This window comes from Dermacentor andersoni, chromosome 4 (assembly GCF_023375885.2).
Source record: "Dermacentor andersoni chromosome 4, qqDerAnde1_hic_scaffold, whole genome shotgun sequence".
NCBI classification, from domain to species: Eukaryota; Metazoa; Arthropoda; class Arachnida; order Ixodida; family Ixodidae; genus Dermacentor; species Dermacentor andersoni.
The window spans coordinates 177,985,163-178,006,582 of record NC_092817.1 but is presented as its reverse complement, the minus strand read 5'-3'; the positions used below and the strand labels follow the sequence as shown (position 1 = coordinate 178,006,582).

Here is a 21,420-nt window from a genome sequence, read left to right as displayed (position 1 = left end):
TAGCCAACCGCACGTCGTCTTTCTCGTTCACCTCTCTTCGATACTCCCATATTGTTTGTTGAAGCGTAAACCCAGTACGCACGTAAGGCTTTCACAATATTAATCTCCAACCCCACTTTTACACTCTCTCTGTTAATTTCCTCAATTATTTGTTGTAACTCTACTCCTTACTCCTAAGTATTCCCAGTTTAATAGCTTGAATACTTCTATCCAACCATGCAGTGAATGCCAATGCAGAGACTGTTTCACCTGGTCCGACCCCTTTCTTTATAGGTATCTTCCTACTTTTTTGTGTAGAATTAAGATAGCTATGGAACATCTGTCGATATTTTCCAAGATATTTACGTAAGCGCTCTGTACTCATTGATTACGTTATGCCTCTGTGACTGCTGGTATCTTCAGTGAAAAAAATGCCATTTCGCATCTGTGAAAGCCATAGAGATAGGCTGATCGTACTCTGATGATTTCTCGATTGCTTGATTGATGAATTGGATGGAATTCATTGTAGAATATCCTTTCCTGATACCTGCCTTCTCCCTTGGTTGACTAAAGTCCAGTGTCGCCCTCATTCTATTGGAGGTTATCTTGGTGAATATTTTATATAATAATGGGAGTAAACTAATGGGCCTATATTTTTCAATTATTTAACGTCCCCCTTTTTGGGAAATGGTATAATATTTTCATTCTTCCAGTTTTTTGCGACCCTTGGAGTCGATAGCCACTTCGTAGAGAACCGCCAGTTTTCCAAGCATTACGTCTCCTCCAATTTTGACTGACTCTTATTCTATAGTCTCTTGCCCCACTTCCCCGTTTCATGTCTTACAAGGCCCATCTAACCACATCGCTAGTTATAGCTGTTTCTGTATCCTTTTCATTCCTCTTTCGAATGGAGTTATTCTGAGTCATGGGGGTACTGTACAGGTCAGTACAGAATTTTTCCGTGGCTCTTACTATTCCTTCGAGATTGCGGATGATATTACCCTGCTTCCCATTCAGTGCATTCATCTTGGTTTGTCCTAAGAAAGTTTTCTTCTCACTGATTTCAGGCTGCGTCCATTTTTGACAGCGTCTTCAGCATTTGTCACGTTATAATTTCGAATATCGCATATTTTCGCGTTGTTGATCAGTTTTGACATTTCCGCGAATTCTATCTTATCTCTTGAGTAGGACGCTTTCATTCGTTCTCATTTTTTTATAAGGTCCTTTGTCACTTGGGAGAGCTTGGCTACTGGTTGCATTGGTGCCTTGCCTCCCACTTGAATTGCTGCTTCTGAAGCCAACCTACTTGCGGTTTCATTGATTACCTCTCTGTCATCCTCTCTCTGTTCTAATCCTGCATATTTCTTTGGAACTACCAGACTGAATTTGCCTGCTTTTACCCTCACTGCGTCTAGGTCATTCTGTTTCTTCTTGACCAATTTTGCCCTTTCTCTCTTCACATAGAGGTTCTACGCTTCCTGGAAAAGGAGTTCATTATTCTCAGCTTATTACTTTCGGCAAATGCTACAGCATCTTTCATCAACCGTTCCTAGAATCGACGCCATAGTTGACAATTGCTTGCCAACAAGCCTGCTTTTTCCCCACTTTTGCATTGAAGTCGCCCATTACAATAGTACATTGAGTTTGCACTTTTATCATCGCTAATTCAACATCTTCACGAAACTGATCTACTTTATCATCATGGTGACTAGATGTTGGGAGGTAGGCTTGTACTACCTTTAAACTATACTCTTATTAAATTTTATTAGGGCAACTGCTACCCTCTCACTAAAGCTCTAGAATTCGTCAATGTTGCCGGCTGTGTCCTTATGGATTAGGCATCGTACCCCGTATTGCTTATTATCTGGGATACCTCTTTAGAAGAGGACATGGCCGTCAGTCAGCACTGTATAAGCCTCACCAGTTGTGATAATCTCGCTAAGGCCAATGATATTCCAAACAATGTCTGATCGTTCCTTAAGGAGTCCTGCTAAGCAAGCCTTAGTCGACAGAGTTCGGCTGTTAAAGGTTACCAGGGTCAGTTTCCATAATAATGTCCTTACAAGCAATGTGTGCTAAATAACAGAACTATATGCCCGCGAGCGCACCATTTTAATAAAGCATTCGGTTTTGTAACAGCGCTGGCTAATCGCTTGCATTGTATTCTCCATAGTTTCAGCACAATTTCTATTAAAAATGGAGAACGAAGGCCGCCCTCCCCAACTTGTCTCACCTATAATCTTTTCGCCCAAAGCTTCGGTAAGATGATACATCTTTCACTTTTTCAGTGATCCGCCAAGTACCAAGTATCCATTGCACACTGATTTCTATGATATCTAGGGGATGCCTCGCATTACAAAATGGGGCCTTGTTACATTCAGCGTGCGTTTTGAATTCCTATTATGGCAAAATTATGGAGTCTGCAGCTATCCAACAAAGCAAAACGAAGTGGCATAACCACTTTTTGTAAGTACGGTTGACAGAATCTACTGATGAAATCAAATTTGGGCTGATGGGTGGTGGCACATGGTGCAACGAAGCGCATGAGCACACATTTCCAGGAGTGTGTATACAGTACGCTATATGGAAAATCATTTTTGGTGATTTTCAATTCTGTGTATACAAGCTGCCACAAGCGACGAGTGACTATTATTAACCCTATTCCACAGTACGTTGTCTTTCAGCAGTCTCTACATCCTCTTTCTGCCATACCATCTCGGCTCTGGGTTGTTGCACGCCTGTAAAATATAAGCGTTGCAGCTTCTGAAGCGCTTTTGCAGAGGGATAACGCTTAATCGCAGCTGCGCAGAACTCATTGAGTCGATACCCGCCGTGTTTGCTCAGTGGCTATGGTGTTGGGCTGCTGAGCACGAGGTTGAGGGATTAAATCCCGGCCACGGCGGCGGCATTTCGAGGGGGGCGAAAACATCCGTGTGTTTTGATTAGATCACCATCAGCCTGGTTATGCCCACTGCAGGGCAAAGGCCTCTACCATACTTCTCCAACTACCCTGGTCATGTACTAATTGTGGCCATGTTGTCCCTGCAAAATTCTTAATCTCGTCCGCCCACCTAACTTTCTGCCGCCCTCTGCTACGCTTCCCTTCCATTGGAATCCATTCGGTAACTCTTAATGACCATCGGTTATCTTCCCTCCTCAATACGTGTCCTGCCCATGCCCATTTTTTTTCTTGATTTCAACTAAGATATCAATAACTCGCGTTTGTTCCCTCACCCAATCTGCTCTTTTCTTATCCCTTAACGTTACACCTATCATTCTTCTTTCCATAGCTCGTTGCGTCGTCCTCAATTTTGGTTGAACCCTTTTCGTAAGCCTCCAGGTCTCTGCCCCGTACGTGAGTACTGGTAAGACACAGCTGTTATAAACTTTTCTCTTGAGGGAAATTGGCAACCTGCTGTTCATGATCTGAGAATGCCTGCCAAACGCACCCCAGCCCATTCTTATTCTTCTGATTATTTCAGTCCATGATCCGGATCCGCAGTCACTACCTGCCCTAAGTAAATGTATTCCCTTACCACTTCCAGTGCCTCCCTACCTATTGTAAACTGCTGTTCTCTTCCGAGACTGTTAAACATTACTTCAGTTTTCTGTAGATTAATTTTTAGACCCACCTTTCGGCTTTGCCTCTCCAGGTAAGTGAGCATGCATTGCAGTTGGTCCCCTGAGTTACTAAGCAAGGCAATATCATCAGTGAATCGCAAGTTAATAAGGTATTCTCCATTAACTCTTATCCCCAATTCTTCCCAATCCAGGTCTCTGAATGCCTCCTGTAAACACGCTGTGAATAGCATTCGAGAGATCGTATCTCCCTGCCTGACGCCTTTCTTTATTAGGATTTTGTTGCTTTCTTTATGGAGGACTACGGTGGCTGTGGAGCCGCTATAGATATATTTCAGCATTTTTACATACGGCTCGTCTACACCCTGATTCCGCAATGCCTCCATGACTGCTGATGTTTCGACTGAATCAAACGCGCTCTCGTAATCAATGAAAGCTATATATAAAGCATGGTTATATTCCGCACATTTTTCTATCACCTGATTGATAGTGTGAATATGGTCTATTGTTGAGTAGCCTTTACGGAATCCTGCCTGGTCCTTTGGTTCACGGAAGTCTAACGTGTTCCTGATTCTATTTGCAATTACCTTAGTAAATAGTTTGTAGGCAACTGACAGTAAGCTGATCGGTCTATTATTTTTCAAGTCTTTGGCGTCCCCTTTCTTATGGATTAGGATTATATTAGCGTTTTTCCAAGATTCCGGTACGCTCGAAGTCCTGAGGCATTGCGTTATAGGGTGGCCAGTTTCTCTAGAACAATCTGCCCATCATCCTTCAACAAATCTGCTGTTACCTGATCCTCCCCAGCTGCCTTTCCCCTTTGCATAGCTCCCAAGGCTTTCTTTACTTCTTCCGGTGTTACCTGTGGGATTTCGAATTCCTCTAGGCTATTCTCGCTTCCATTATCGTCGTGGGTGCCACTGGTACTGTATAAATCTCTATAGAACTCCTGGGCCACTTGAACTATCTCATCCATATTAGTAATGATATGGTATAATGATATAATGATAGTAATGTTTTGATTTAGGTGCACGCTAAACAACCCCAAGAGGTCGAAATTTCCGGAGTCCTCCACTACGGCCTGCCTCAAAATCGGAAAGTGGTTTCGGCGTGTAAAACCCCATAATTTAATTGTGGGGCTTAATTTATTGCCCAGGGAGTTTCAGAGGGCATTGTGACAACGACCAGAAAACTCCAGAGGCCATTGTGGCGATTTCCACGACGTTGTCACTGAAGAGGACTCACAGACGCCTCTCCCGCGTCTTTACAATATCCCATATACGCCTTTCGAACCCTCCTCCACCTCCCCGTCCACGCGATGTGTAATACAGTGACAGTAGCTGCCAGCTGTTGCTGCTGCTGCTGCTTACAATAGTGGATGAGTGGCAGCAGATATCGTAGGTGGGGTGGGCACCCACGAAGGAAAGAAAGTGTTGCTTTAAAATTAGATCCGACGTGCGCGAGTGTGGAGGACTGCATCTGCTTTTGATGATGAAGAATGAGATCATCACTAAGGCTTCTTCGGCGGCTTAGTAAGCCCTCCACATAGAAGGCGTCATATATCATAATATCTATGTTTCTTTCTCACTATATAGAGCGCACAATACGCGGAGTACAATTGCTACATTCCTTGAAGTCATCAAAATTTCGGTACATAAACACTTGTAAGGAAGTTTATTGAGCGAGTCCAACAAACGGGCGGTAGCTCGGAACAGTGAGCACGGAGCACAAGATGGTGGTGTTCGAACGCCGGTCTCGTGCCCTCCGCTCTTGATGATGATCGGTATGCCATTCTCTTCCTTTCTTCATTACAATTGCCCCCGTCGAGAAAGGTGGAGCCATCCTGGCGATCTAACAGGTGGGTACAAGAGAGTCGAAGTACGGCTTGAGGCGGTCTACGTGAACAACATCACGTCCACGTCGACGACGGTCGCCTTGCAGCGTAAGAGGCTCAATGACATAGTTTACGGGGGAAGTACGCTCGACGATGCGGTAGGGACCATGATTATTTGGGAGCAGTTTGGACGACAAGCCAGGGGCGCAGGGTGGTACAAGCAGCCACACAAGTGCTCCAGGAGCGAATGTTGCGGCCGGAGAGTGATCATCATCGCGGGCGTTTTTCTGGCGTTGTTGGTCGGCTGTAGTAAAGCGCTTGGCTAGTTCTCGGCAATCTTCAGCGTAACGGGCCGCTGCTGACACGGGCGTGCACTCTGAGGTATCTGGTGCGTATGGCAGCAACGTGTCGATAGTGTGCGTCGGCTGGCGACCGTACAAAAGGAAGAAGGGGGAAAACCCGGTTGTGACTTGCGTAGCGGTGTTATACGCGTATGTCGCAAATGGGAGAACCAGGTCCCAGTTTGATTGATCAGATGCAACATGTGTCGCAAGCATGTCGCCCAGAGTCCGATTAAACCGCTCAGTGAGACCGTTCGTCTGAGGGTGGTAGGCAGTACACGTCCGATGTACAATGTTGCACTGGTGGAGAAGTGCTTGAATTGCATCGGAGAGAAATACGCGGCCACGGTCACTGAGGAGTTCGCGAGGAGGACCATGCCGAAGCACAAAACGCCTGAGGATGAAAGAGGCGACGTCCTGTGCTGTCGCCGCGGGAAGAGCAGCGGTTTCGGCGTATCGTGTAAGGTGGTCGACAGCAATGATAGCCCATCGGTTTCCGGCCGTGGTCAAAGGTAAAGGTCCATAAAGGTCAATTCCAACGCGGTCGAATGGGCGTTCTGGGCATGGAAGGGGCTGCAATGAACCTGTGGCAGGATGCGGTGGTTTTTTTCGTCGCTGACACTTGTGGCAGCCGCGAATGAACTTGCGGACAAAGCGAAAATTCCGCGCCAGTAGTACCTTTTCCGTAAGCGTTCATAGGTCTTGAAGACACCACCGTGAGCACACTGCGGGTCGGAGTGAAAGGAAGCGCAGATTGTAGAGCGAAGCGTTCGAGGGATAACTAGGAGCCACTTCCTACCATCTGGCGAGTAGTTGCGCCGGTACAAGAGGCCATCACGGATGCTGAAGTGCGAAGCTTGGCGTCGCAGAGTTCGAGTGGTCGAAAGAGTGGGTGCCCCGGATAAAACGTCAAGAAGCGAAGCGATCCAGGGATCGTGGCGCTGTGCAGAGGAGACGGTGGCGACGTCAAGAGCTGACAATGGAAGGGCTATAGTGGATATCGACGCAGTTTCGGTGGATAGAGGTGACCGCGACAGTGCATCAGCATCGGCATGCTTGCGTCCGGAACGATATATAACGCGGATGTCAAACTCTTGAAGTCGAAGGGCCCAGCGGGCAAGGCGACCTGACGGATCCTTCAACGAAGACAAGCAACATAATGCATGATGGTCCGTAACTACATCAAACGTGCGGCCATATAAGTAAGGGCGGAACTTGACAAGCGCCCAGACTATTGCCAAGCATTCTTTCTCGGTGACGCTATAGTTTGATTCAGCCTTGGTGAGCGTTCTGCTGGCGTATGCGACGACATACTCTGCGAACCCAGGCTTTCGTTGCGCGAGAACAGCACCGAGGCCGACACCGCTGGCGTCTGTGTGCACCTCAGTTTCGGCCGTAGGATCGTAGTGGCGCAGTATAGGTGGTGACGTCAGGAGACGGCGAAGGGTGGAGAAGGCTTGGTCACACTCAGAAGACCATGACGAGATATTGGAGGCGCTGCTTAGTAGTTGGGTCAAAGGCGCAATTATAGAGGCGAAGTTGCGCACAAACCGACGAAAGTAGGAACATAACCCTATGAAGCTTCGTAACTGCTTTAGAGTCGTCGGTTTGGGGAAGTCAGTCACGGCACGTAATTTAGCTGGGTCCGGAAGCACACCATCCTTTGATACAACGTGACCAAGAATTGTAAGTTTTCGCGCAGCAAAACGGCACTTCTTGAGATTTAGTTGCAGCTGAGCGGTTTTCAGACACGTCAGGACATGGTTGAGGCGTTCGAGATGGGTTGCGAAATCTGGCGCAAAGACAACAATGTCGTCGAGATAGCAGAGACACACGTGCCACTTCAAACCCCGCAGAACCGAGTCCATCATGCGTTCGAAGGTGGCAGGCGCATTGCAGAGGCCGAAGGGCATGACATTGAATTCATATAGACAGTCAGGCGTGACGAAGGCTGTCTTTGAACGGTCGGCCTCTGCTAAAGGTACCTGCCATTACCCGGAACGCAAATCTAACGACGAAAAAAACTCGGCACCTTGTAGGCAATCAAGGGCATCGTCAATTCTGGGTAAAGGGTACACGTCTTTTCGAGTGACCTTGTTTAGGCGCCGGTAATCCACGCAGAAGTGAATCGATCCATCCTTTTTTTTAACGAGAACCACAGGGGATGCCCACGGGCTTTGTGAAGGGCGAATAACGTCGCGTTTAAGCATATCGTCAACCTGGTCGGTAATAACTTCACGTTCCGCGGTGGAGACGCGGTAAGGGCGTTGTCGCACTGGCGAGTTGGAGCCGGTGTCGATGTTGTGAACAATGGTAGAAGTTCGGCCAAGGGCACGTTGGGCAACATCGAAGGAGTCGCGGAACTGGTAGAGCAGCTGGAGAAGAGCAGAGCGTTCAAATGGGGACAGTCCGTCTGCGATGGACGAATCGAATAGGTCAGCAGCTGGAACATCAGAAGGGGTAAGAGCACTGATGACGTCGAGGTCGCGTCGAGCTGAATCTTGCTGCACGGAAAAAATTTGGCCGATATCAATGGGTTGCACGCATCCAAGGGATTCACCTTTAAGCAGTCTGATGGGATATGGAAGAGGATTTGTGAGGCAGAGAGCGCTTGTTCCATTCGAAATAGAGAGGGTCAAATAAGGCAAAAGAAGTGGCTTCCGATTTAGAAGAAGGCGTGATGGTTCAAAGAATGCAGCTTCATCACATATGCTGTTGCAGAATACGGGGAGCAAGACAGCTGCTGTCGGCGGAATTTCTGTGTCTTCTGTGACTACTGTTTTGTGTGCGGCTTGATGAGCGGGGTAGTAGGACTGGTCACACAAGGGGAAGAGCTCAAGTTCAGATCTGGCACAATCAATAACGGCGTGATTATACGATAGAAAGTCCCAGCCAAGTATAATGTCGTGCGAGCAAGAGGAAAGGACGATAAGCTCGACAATGTAGTGCTCTTTAGCTATAATAAGTCGAGCAGTGCAGGCAGCTATAGGCCGAACAGGGTCTCCATTCGCTGTACGTAAGGGCATCATCTCAAGAGGCGTGGTCACCTTCCGAAGCTTGCGGCAAAGTGTGGCGTCTATAACAGAAACGGCAGCACCGGTATCGACAAGAGCATATGCACGGATGCCTTCTACGAAAACTTCGACAATATTCGACGGCAAAGTTCGAGGACTTGAGCATTTCGACAGCGCAGTTCTTGCCTCACGAACTGCGGAGGCTAGTTTCCCTCCTTTTCAGGGGCTGGTCGACGACGCATGGGCGACAAGGAGCGGCGACGGGGTGAAGGTGAGCGACGAGACGTGGGTTGCGGATAGTCACGTGAAGACGTGCTTGTGTGGGGACCCGGATCTTCATAACGAGAGCGGGGACGATCTATGTAGTTCGGTGAACGGGCGTCTGAATATCCTGGCGCGCGACGGCGGCAGAATCGGGCGATATGACCAGGGCCACCGCACGCAAAACAGATCGGCCGGTTGTCGCGCGTTCGCCAGGGATTTGCAGGGATGGGAGCAGACCATGTCACGGACGGCTGAATCGGGGCTGCAGCATACGACACACCATGGGGTGGTGAGGGCTGTTGAAGCTGCTGCCGCTTTACTACCTCAGCGTAACTAAGAGGCGCGGCGACAGGTTGCTGCTGAATGGGCACCGGCATGGCCTCGGAAATCTGCTCTTGAATGACGTGTCGAAGCACGGGAGCCAACGGGATTGGTCGCTGCAGTTGCTGCTGTTGTGGGAGCTCCTGACGCTGAGCAAACGGCAGGAGAGACAACTGACGGGCTACCTCCTCACGCACAAATTCTTTCATTTGTGCGATAAGGTATGACTGGTCAGGCATGATGTCCAGTGCAGCGAGCGGCTGATTGTACGTCTGAGATGAACGTCGGGTGAGAGCCCGCTGCCTTCTCAACTCGTCATAGCTGTGGTAAAGAGTTACAGCTTCAGACACAGTGCCAGGAGACTTCGCAAGAAGCATCTGAAAGACATCGTCGTCGACGCCCTTCATGATGTGCTGTATTTTGGCACTTTCGCTCATTGAGGCATCGGCGCGCCTGCAGAGATCGAGTACGTCCTCAATATAGGCGGTAAATGTTTCATTCGGTTCCTGTGCCCGTGTGCGCAGCGGTTGCTCGGCGCGTAACTTCCGCACGGCAGGGCGACCGAAAACGGCAGATATTGCCTCCTAGAAAGCAGACCAGTTTTCAAATTCGGATTCGTGGTTCGTATACCACAGCTTCGCCACGCCAGCCAAGTAAAAGTTCGCGGTACTCAACTTAGCAGCGTCATCCCACTTGTTGGGTCCACTAACTTTTTCGTAGGACGACAGCCAGTCCTCGACGTCCTGGTCTTCCGTACCCGAAAATACCGGGGGGTCTCGCTGGCGAACGGGGCCGGGACAAACGGCGGCCGGGAGAGGTGGCGGCTGTTGGGCTGCGTCAGCTTGCATGGTCGAGTGCAACGTGCGGGATCGGAGTTCCAGGGTGCCGACGATGTGCGTACCCAGCACGATCCACCAAATGTAAGGAAGTTTATTGAGCGAGTCCAACAAACGGGCGGTAGCTCGGAGCAGTGAGCACGGAGCACAAGATGGTGGTGTTCGAACGCCGGTCTCGTGCCCTCCGCTCTTGATGATGATCGGTATGCCATTCTCTTCCTTTCTTCATTACAGACTGATCAAAATGCGTCATTGCGGTGTTGTTAGCAGACAACTTTCAATGAAGGGGAAGTTTACATCGCAAATACACAATAAAAGGGGAACCGATAGTAACAAGCAGGTGAGTGTGAATCGATCAATATGCTGGTATATCTGTCATGATTTTTTATTACGCTCCCTCAGATTCAGATGATTTGCAAAATTATGTTCTAGCAGTTCCTGTATAGCTCCTGGCTTGTGATTGTGGTGTCATTGTGTCATCTATGCACCTCAACGTAGGTGTGGTTTGTCTGCACGAACTCACTGGCAACAGTGGCCTTGATCCTCTCGGCGAGAGTCAGCAGGTCCTGCCTGCTGCCTACTTGAGAGAGGACAATGGCAGCCGCAGGTGCTTCGCCATGATCGGAATGCGGAAGGCCCACCACAGTAACCTCAGCGATCTCTTCCGCATGCTGACGGAGTAGCAGTTCTTCCAACTCTGCGGGAACCACCTGCTTGTCCATGCATTTTATCATCTGTTTCAGCCGCTCGACGATGTACAGGCGGCCATTCTCATCGTAGTAGCCTGCATCACCTGCGTCAAAGGAATAATTACATACAAGCGCCCTAATCCTAAACAAAATGTTATTTGGGTTCTAATTTCTCATCGTAAGCCCTTGAATACCTTTCCATTTGTATGAACGAGAGAAGACGGGAATCCAAGGGGCACCATTGTTCTTTAAGTCAGGAGTATGCAAACCCAAGAGACAATGAAGGAAAGAAAGTCATTCGAGAAATCATCTGTGTTGACATTCAAATCTAGAAGATGATGAAGAACAGAGAAATCACAGTTGTAGCGAAGAAGACAGGTGTGTGCGTCAGGCGCATTTTTCGCTACAACTTCCCGGGGAAGAGGGCGCATTCCTGGCTGCTCAAATTTAGGCTCAAGGGGAGGAGAGGACGACCGGTTCGTAGTAAGGTTTGAGTCACTGAACGTGCACCGTCTCACTTCCACGGCACCTTAAGTCAGCGGACAGCGTGAGAGGCTCGACAAGGTCATTGACAGGAGACGTTTGATGCAGTACGCGGTAGGTACCGTGCTACTCGACTAGAAGTTTAGAGGAAAGAGCGGTGGTGTGGGGGTGTGGAAGGTATCCAGAGCCAGACTAGAGGGTCCGGCTGATATGAGCAGCCGGACCCTCTAGCGTCGGTCGTTGTCACGACGGAACTTTTGCAGCCATTGGTCTTCAGTCGCAAAAGAGCGCGTTAGCTGGCGGCATTCCTCGGCGTATCTGGAAACGTCAGACAGGGGCGTGCACTCCGATGGGTCAAGTCGGTAGCGGGGAATTGTGTCGAAGATATAGCACGGTTCACGGCCATATACGATGAACAATGGGGAAAAGCGTGTCGTGGCCTGTGAGGAGGTGTTATAGGGATAGGTAACGTATGGTAAAACTAGATCCCGTTGGTGTGGTCAGACGCAATGTACATAGATAGCATATTGCCCAAAGTGCGATTGAATCTCTCAGTCATGCCTTTATTCTGCAGGTGACAGGCAGCAATTGTGCGATGGACAGTACGGTATGTAGTAAGGAGCGCGTTAACTACCTCGGAAAGAAAAACACGTCCTCTGTTACTGAGAAGTTGCTGGGGCGCACCCCAAAGTACGAAGTGTTACAAAAGGAAGGACGCAACCTCACCGGCGGTGACGGTTGGTAGGGCAGCTGTTTTTGCATAACGCGCGAAGTGATTCACGGTAACGACAATCCAGTGATTACTAGCAGGCGTGCAGGGTAGAGCGCCGTAGAGTTCGATGCCGACGCGTTCAAATGGTCGAGATGGGTACGAGATTGGCTGCAAGGGACCACAAGGACGGCGAGCAGGAGATTTGCACCGCTGGCATTCTGAACGTGAGCGGATTTACTTCTGCAGAAAACTGTGGATCCCACGACAATAAAAGTGCCAGCGGAGCTTGGTATTCATTTTTAAGAGGCCAACGCGGGCTCCGTATGAGAAGCGGAGCACACATATGTGCGGAGGTGACAAGGGACGACGAACAACGACTTGCTACCGTTTGAAGCTAGTTGGGGCTAGTTGAATCTACCATTTGAATCTAGCGTAAAGAGCGAAGCTTGACGGGTGAGTCGCTGAGGAGTCAGATAGTCAATCCAAAAGAGCCGCAATCACTCACCTCAATTCATGCATTACAATATGTTCCCTAAAGGAATCCATTAAAATGTTGATTAGTCCAATTTTCGCAATTGATTAAAGTTTGAAGCGCACCGATTATAGTTTGTGGTTAGGTTTCCCGTATAGGTTGCCTGCGTACAACTGTTTCTATGTTCCGTGAGTGCGGTGCTTACGAATCTTGATGTTTGTCTGATATACTGCCTTTTATATCTTAGTGTTATACTGTAAGATACTTGTACTTCAGACACAAAAAATTACAGCGCATGTTCAATCGCGCGTCTTTTATATTCTCGTGTGTTTTTGTTTACTTCTTTGCAGTACGAATAACTCAACCGGTACGTCATTCTTGCTACATATTTTTTTAAATGAAGCATCTATGGCTTAAAGTGAATAGATGGTTTAATTACAGGCATTCGTTCCCATCCTTCTGGGCCTGAATTTGTTGGCCTTTTCCCCGAATCATTATGAAGAATCTTTTCAGCCATGTCAACACCTAAAAATCAGCAAACCTGCTTGTCTACAACTCATAATGGCGAAGTCTTTAGTGCAATTCAATAAAGACAGGGACGTGACAGAGACACAGGACAGCGCTGTCCTGTGCCTCTGTCGCGTCCCTGTTTTTTTGTAATTGCGCTAAAGGATGTGCCATTATGAGCAAGCCGTACCAACTAGCCCAAGAATAAGCCTTGTTATCTTCAACCTTGCGACTCGTGTGTACAGGCTTTTTAAGACCAGGCGGTCATATTAATGATTCTAAAAACAAAAAATTAATTGTATTTGCATGGATCCTCACAATTACACTGTTACTAAATTGGAAGTAACTTGGCTACCACATAACCCAAGGTATCATTTTTAATACGCTGCTTATAATAACTCGAAATACTGATTGATCCACGCGAAACTAGCAAAATAGTCGTATCAAGAGTAATGTGATGCTGCAGCGATGCTCCAGTTCTGTACATCCTAGATCACTTAATGTTATTTATTGAGCTAATAAGGGATTAATTGACGAAGATAACATTATTTGTATTGGAATGTGTCTCAAAGCCCACAAATAGGGTTCGCTGACCTAGTTGTGGCCATCGCTTGAGTAAATATGGCAATATGCCCAGTAGAAGAAAAGTCGGGAGAGACACTAAGACTGTTTACGCGTGCGAACGCGAAAGTATTATATTTCCGTCGCGTCAAATATTTTTACACGCATTCCTTGTGCGCGCAAGCTTTGGCCTGCTTTTTAACTGCACCTCGGTAACGCAAAATCAAGCGTCAAGCGTCTCAACGCGACGTGACGTGTGCAATAACGGATGCACAAGGCACATTTTCAGTCAGCCAGAACCATGTAGCCGCAGTGGCATCGGGAAAGTGTGCTCGTCTCCCACCGTGGACGGAAATTCTCATCCAGGCAGAACTGTACAAAATTTTGTTTTCTATGCCGCTGATTTAGTTTGTCTACAGGAACGTCCCTGAGAAATTTCACGCCAATCCGAGCATTTTTGACGTGTTCTTATTTTTTGTGCCATCGGTCATTCTGCTACTATCGCTGGGTGGCCATGCTGACGACGCCGGATGTGCGCGTAATTGAGCATAATATGCTTTCGCAATAAAGTAGTGTGGCTTCTTTCATGCACTAGCCGACAACATGTATTTGGTCAAGTCCTTCTATAGAGCTCTGAAGCTCTCGCAAGTGTTTGTGCTTGGTTAGTGGTCGCAGGGACACATTGTGTGTGCACTCATATTTTTCAACAAATGTTTGCGGGGAATAAAAAGTGGGCCGTTATTAGTAACAGTATGCCTACCCGACATACACCAACCCTCTTCGTCGAAGAGCTCGGCGGTTTCCTTTGGTCGCTTGTAATAGCCCCTCACCATAGTGGGTGAGCGGTAACAGATCTCGCCGGTCTGGTGGGGACCCAGTTTTTGCCGCGTTTTCACATCCACAACCTGGAAATAAAACAAAACTAGTTGTATTATGTTGGATTTGCAAAGCAATTAGCGAAGAAAATTGACATTTTTATATTTATATACTGAAAACCTGACCTTGCTGCCATAAAGCAGGCCCCGATGAGCGGAATACCCTAATAAAAGTGGGCACCAGATAATGAAGAACAAAGCATAACATGTGAATAGATTTACTGTACTGGCTATGTGTAAAACGTACGGCCCAGTGAGGTAATTATTTTGAAAGATAGGTCATGCACCAAAAGATAACTTTCGGCATAGTCGGTGCTGTGTGTCAGCTCACGAAGTTATCTCCTGCGCGGGGCAAACTTACAATAGTGTATATGACACACTAAATTACTTTGTATTAAGCACTAAGATCAATTCAACAAGGAAATGATGGTAGAGACCTGATGAGATTTAAAGGTATTGATTATCAGAATTAGTGTCATTTAGTAATAAGCAACTACGGTAAGAAATTAGGAATGCACCAGAGCACTAAAACTAAACGCAGAGCATATAAGCAAGAATTAAGTCACACACATTCAGCTAGTAATGAAACCACAGCAAAACTAAAAAAAAGGGTCACACACTGTGGCGAAATTACTCTTATGGAGCAGCGCGCATAGCGTTGACGACATACTTACTATCGACAAATACTACTTTGCGAGAGGAACGTGCGGCAGATTCGGGTAGCTACTCGTGTAGTCATCGCTGCTGCAGTTTATACTCGCAAATGCCCTCTAAGTACAACAACGCTTCGCTAATTCTGCCCAGGGAAAATTTGTTGGAGGTGCGGGATAGCCCTAATAGACCGCGGAGGTACGCTGTGGTCATCTGCTCGGTTTTAACGTAATGATGGAGTCGGCGGAGCCTGCGCCAGCAGTGACAACCCCAACCGCTGTCCTGGCGTATCCGAAAAACACACGAACGTTCTGTGGCACCAATAACTTCGAAGTGAAATATTGGATGGCCATGTAAGAGCGTTTGAGTAACCAAAACCGACGGAATGCAACTGAAATGTTGGCCAACCAGGTGTTCTGTATAGTTGCAAGTCAAGACGAGGGTGTTGCTTGACAAGCACGGAAATGAGCTCTCTGAGGGGGAAGCGTGTACACAGATGTGGAAGGATTTGCACGGTTTTCCGTAATTTTGACGGAAGAACGCAACTAAGAAAGATCTAAGAAACCACGCAGGCCCTCCACGTGGCGCAGAGACGTTACTGATCAAACTAATTTCTTAGTAAGATGCGTCAAGAAATTCGCAAAGTGCGACTTACACACAACCAACAGACATGATACCTCTGGGTTGTTATATGAATAAATGTGAAACCGAAATTCTCTTACGTGGAGACGTTACCACAGACCCGTTTTCCAGCTGCCGTTTGAAGTCTATCTTAGCAGGACCAGCGCGACCCGCTCGGTTCCTTGCAACAGCACCAAAACAAAGTGCAAGAAAGCTCGCGTTAATGCGTAGCGTTCACCGCCAGCGTTTCCAGGGAAATATTACAGTTATATAAGCAGTAGTTGCCATGAAGCGTGAGAAGCAACTAGCGATCTTTTAACACTTGCGCGTCTCACTCATGCTTATGGAAAATTTTCAAGCATGAGCCTGCGAAGAACACCAAAATCTCGGAGTTAATTCAGTCCCCTTTAATTCCGCTTCGCTACTTTCTCATGGACCTTAAAAATAGCCGACTGGTGAACTGTCGATAATTGCACAATTTGCTTTGACACCCGGCGCATCGTACAGTATAGTTTTGCAAAGTTGAAAAACTAGCCTTACCAGGCCACGTTTCCACGCATTGCACACGCTGTAGATGCAAAGCTATGTTAAATCGCACTCATTCGCTGACCGCGAATCCTGGCCAGCTTACCAGAGAAATAGTAGAATCTCCAGAGATTAGGAACAGGAATTGGGTTCCTAATCTACGCAAATTCCTTGAATTGTGCTACACCATCCGTAGAATTTCTATAGCATTTTCGATTGCAGTTTTGGAATAGAACCTTCACGACATTATACTAGGACAAGACTTCTAATCATCATATTCTGCCCTCTTTGATTGCGCGTCTGGTATAATACATCTTCAACGGCCTCACAGCTGCGGAATTCCACAAGACACACAACTGGAGCTTATTTTCCCTCGATGACTTCCACCAGTCACCTAAAGCCACAAACTGGGCTCCTGTGACCTCATTTAGGTCTGTTCTTGACGGCATCTACATGGCGTGCCCGAGTCTTCACGTAGTGCTAGAAAGGAACGTCGCAATTCCGCCAATGCTAGTTACTGCAGCAGACAACCGGACTACACTCCCTCTCCTAAACTTCAACTATTTAGCGCAAGCTATCCCGCGAGGCATGTCGCTGCCCGACATATCGCGTATAAATGATGGAGAAATATCCGTACTACACGCGGAAATTCCACCATCATCCGCAGGCATGTTTGAATGGTCCAATCTTGCCCCAGGAGAAGTAAGCAAGGTGATCGCATGTGGCCTCCATCCCACGCAGGCTGCTGACATAAAAAATTGTGGATTTGATAGCCGTTGCTTAAGCCAGCCCACACTTGCTACCGTTCTATGTATGCATATATATATATATATATATATATATACACACACCAGTGTCCTTCAGAGTGGTGTGAATAGCGCGATGGAATGAAGAATGCTAGGCATAAACGTTACGACAACGCAAAAGAGCTGTTTGGTTCAGGCACCAAACGGGTATAGCGGATATTCTAATTGACATTAAAAGAAAAAAAATGGTACTGGGCAGCTCATGTAATGCGCAGGCTAGATAACTGTCGGGCCATTAGGGTTACAGAATGGGCACTAGAAGAAGGGAAGTGCTGACGAGGACGGCAAGAGACTAAGTCGGGCTATGAAATTAGGAAATTCGCAGGCGCTAGTTGCATTCAGTTGCAGCAGGACTGAGGTAATTCGAGATCGCCTTCATCCTGCAGAAGACACAGGCTGATAATAATGATGATGATGATATATACCGGTAACGCCAATCCTATAAGCCGACATTCATTCCGCATTCCACTTGCTGAACGTCAAGTTGTTGAATCCGTTAAATACTGAATTTGTTCAATTCAATATTTCTAGTGTTATTGAGATACAGAAATTTAGATTTGCTGGTAAAACATACTTTGAAAATAAACAGAACTGCACTATTCTGAAGGACCCGGCCAAATGCATCGAAACCTTACCGTCCTGTGTTACCCGCAAATCCTGCAAATAGCGCTGGAAAGTACCGTTCACGAGGACAAATTACGGACTAGAAATGCTTAAGAGCAATCTACCAGGGCTTCTTAACAAATGCAGCGCATTCTGTGTCAATTACATGGATTTTCTCACGGTGAGCTTGAATGCATAGTGATTTAATGTGTTTGTATATGTATATTGCGTTTATTGTTTGTCATTGCTCATTATGTTTTATTGGTCTTGTTTGATTTGAAATCGCGGTGAAGTAAGGTTTTTCGCCTATGCTCGTGGACATCATCAGTGGGCAGAGGGGCGAACAATGAGGGATACTCGGGCGGGGACATATTGTAGTTTGTGCAGCCGACCTGACGCAGTATCTTGTAAGACACTGTGTAGCGCGGGAGGAATTTTTTTAAACAAGCCGATGCGGTGGCACGGTGTCCAGAGACCCAGGGAACAAATGAACAATGTCATGGATGCCGCTGTCATACCTCGTTTACTATACACCAAGTGAAGGTGAGAGCCTTGTGCAGCCAATCTCGCGAGCTGTGTCCGCCCGGAAGAAAGGTGTCGTGGGGATATTCGGTTGTAGTCTTGGTCGTGTTTGGAGGGAGTGGGTCTAAGCATAAGGTTGCGTGGCGGAAGAACAGCAGATAAAATGAATAAAGAACAGCGGCATCTAAACGGGAAGAATTCTGTGCAAATGTTATGTAGGATGGTGTCTATCACTGTGGCCTGGAATAACATACATGTATAGAATCTCCGTCCACGTCCAGTTGAGCTTCTAATTTAGTCGATTGGTCTGCAGGTGATATGCGGTGGCAAGCTTGTGCACGGCAGAGCAGGAACATAAGAGACGTTGGACAACGCGAGGCAGGAACGTTTACCTGCGATTAGGGAGCATCCGAATCGGTGGGCCGTGGTGTAGAATGACGGCATTTCACAGAGTATCCGCAACTTAAGTAGTGCAGTTTGTCGACAATGCTCGCGTGATAGCGTAACGCGTCATGTAGTCATCGCCGCGTCGACTCCATTGTTGTCGGTTTCAGACATAGAGAAAGAGCCTATGAGATCGATGTTGGCGCCGAAAATGGCTCGGAAGAGACACTGTGTGTGTCCATGTATGTCTTCTTTGTCCTGTCTTTAAATAGCGCTACCATATACCTATTCGGAACGGACATCGACGGGGTGTAGGTGCGCAGCGGGTAGTAAAGCAGGTTGTTTGCGGTGCTTACAGAGCGAGAGAAACGGGATACACTGGGTGGCTGGCGGTGGGTGCGTAATGTAGCTGCCCAAGAACTTGCACTGGAGCATGTTGACGTAGAACGAGCAAGAGTTCCGGTCCTTCAGGGCGAAAGTTGTGTCGGTACAGAACGTCGTGGTGGAGTACGATTACCCTAATAGCGGATTCAGGATGCACCGCAGCTACACGATCGATGAGGAGGCGCAAATAATTTTCAGTTTATTCTTTATAGCGAATGTCACGCAAGTCCGAAATGGCGAGGACGCTAGCATCGGTGTCACGAGCACCATATATCTGAAGTGTCGTCCTGGTGAGCGGAAAGACCGTCAGCATCCTTGCGTAAACGGCTAAATTTATACAGAACAGTATTAAAGCTGCAGTTCCCACAGCCGCAATCGTTCAGTCAGACATTTGATGTCAGGCATTTGGATGATACCCACGAGCATATAGGCAAAAAACCTTACTGCACCACGATTTCAACCCCATAAACACTAGCGACGTCACGGGGGCTGTCCGACTCGAGCGTGATATTACGGAACAGTGCGCCATGGTGTTCGCGATATGGAGACTAGCAACAGGAAAGTCGATTTTGCAAGAGGAAGAAGCTGCTGGTTCGGGCAGTTAACTTGTAAATGCAGCGTTGCAACAGTTTTTAAATATGTTATAAATAGAACTACACTTCACTAATTCTGCCCTGTCGCAATATAATGAATATTAGGGAAGAATACAATGTATTACTTACTCGTGTTTTGCAGGAATTCCTAAGAAGTAAGAAAAACTTGTTAATTTTCGTAGCGTTTAAGGTATTATTCTTGGTACAATGGCATGAAATTTCATAACGCGAAATCGGTCCTGATGTCCATTAGAAGTCACTGCATTTAATCCTGCTTTGCAGCCCATCATGCACACGCATTGCAATATTCTTAGAGTGTCGAATAATATGTATCGGAATCTCTTGCTTTAAAAAAACGCAGTATCATGGTCCGGTCTTTATAACATCCGCTGGAAAGCTTCAGATGGCGCTCCATCTTTTATGTAGAAATAAGCTCTGGAAGGCACTTCGTGTAAGCATATGTTCTCATACATTGCATGAGTCTACATTGCGACATATAATATCCAATATGTCTATAGTCTTCTGGTTTCATTTACGGTTGAATAAGTTACTTTTTCTGTGACGAAATGACTAAAAGTTTCAGCGATTTGAGGTATGAACGCTCACATACGCAAAAATTGAGAGACTCTCTCCTCCTCTTCAATATATGCATTGTCTTCACAGTTGAAACAAATAAAAATATGCAATTCACGCTTAATGGATACAAAAAGCAAATCTGAAGCATGAAGGGGTATTGAACTTTAAAAATACTTAGGATATGCTGATAATTTTGAGAAACGTGCGAATTTTAACACTCATTATGATATTGTTATGTAACACGACACAACGCGTGACTATTTACGATGTATTTGGACTGAGATACAAAGCAGCAATAAATAGGGTGGACTGCCTCCACACCAGACAGACCCGTCGTCTGCTGCAGGCAAAATTTCTCTAGGAATTTCTCTGGTGGTGGTGGTGATAAACTTTATTAAAAGGGGGAAGGGTAAAGAGGGACGTGGCTGAGGGTTAGGGCTCAAGTAAGGCCCTGGGCCTGCTTGGCCTTTTCCGCCCAGTCCACCAGTTCAAGTTGTCGGTCGACGTCCCCGGAACTGAGCCAGGCTGTCCAGTCAGTCTCGCTGCTGACGGGGGGATGAGAGAACGGGAGCGAGGTGCTTTCCCACATTATGTGTGTTAGTGTTCCCGTTTCTGAACAGAGCCTACATTTGTCGCTTTCCCTGCCCCCTGTGATTTTGTTAATGTATTTTGGGTGTGGGTATGTATTTGTCTGAAGTCGCCGAAACGCGACCGCTTGCGTTTTGTCGAGTTGCTTGGCCGGCGGTGGAAGCGCGCGACGCCTCAAGCGATACCGATGAGCTATTTCATAATAAGTCTCGCAGGGTTCCTCGTGTCTCTCCTCCTCATTCACGCCGTCCGCATCCGCGGACGAGGCTCGGCGCGCGAGATCTCGAGCCAAACTGTGAGCCGACGCGTTGCCGGGCACAGCCGCGTGAGCGGGGGTCCACACGAGGGTTTTCAAGCCGCTTAGGGGGCGTCGTGTGAGGACATGGTACGCCTGTTTGCAAATTCTACCACGGGCGAAATTGCCGATGGCCTGCTTGCTGTCGCTGATGACGGTATTCGCTTCCGCATGCATGGCCATGGCAATCGCGGTTTCCTCCGCTTCCACCACTCGGCCAGCCGTGATTGTTGTATATTCTATCAGTCCTCCGTTGTGATCCGCTACCACCGCGGTCATGAGGTCGCCCCGAGGGTGTCTGGCTGCGTCTGTGTAGAGCACTCCATCTTGCGAGCCGTAGCGTCGCCAAATGGCTTCACTGCGGGCCTGCCGACGGCCCTGATGGAACTCGGGGTCCATGTTGCG

General features: G+C 47.5%; 1 protein-coding gene across 1 annotated transcript in view; it reads right to left on the bottom strand.

Annotated features, from left to right (window-relative positions):
• The window catches only part of LOC126531932 (probable 4-coumarate--CoA ligase 1), an 88,553-nt gene that overhangs the window by 10,665 nt on the left and 56,468 nt on the right, over positions 1–21,420 (bottom strand). Inside the window, exons 5-6 of the mRNA XM_055070696.2 lie at positions 14,353–14,497; positions 10,692–10,961 (exon numbers count right to left, since the gene is read on the bottom strand). Of these exons, the coding sequence (XP_054926671.2) occupies positions 10,692–10,961; positions 14,353–14,497 (415 nt within the window). The remainder of the gene's footprint in view (positions 1–10,691; positions 10,962–14,352; positions 14,498–21,420) is intronic.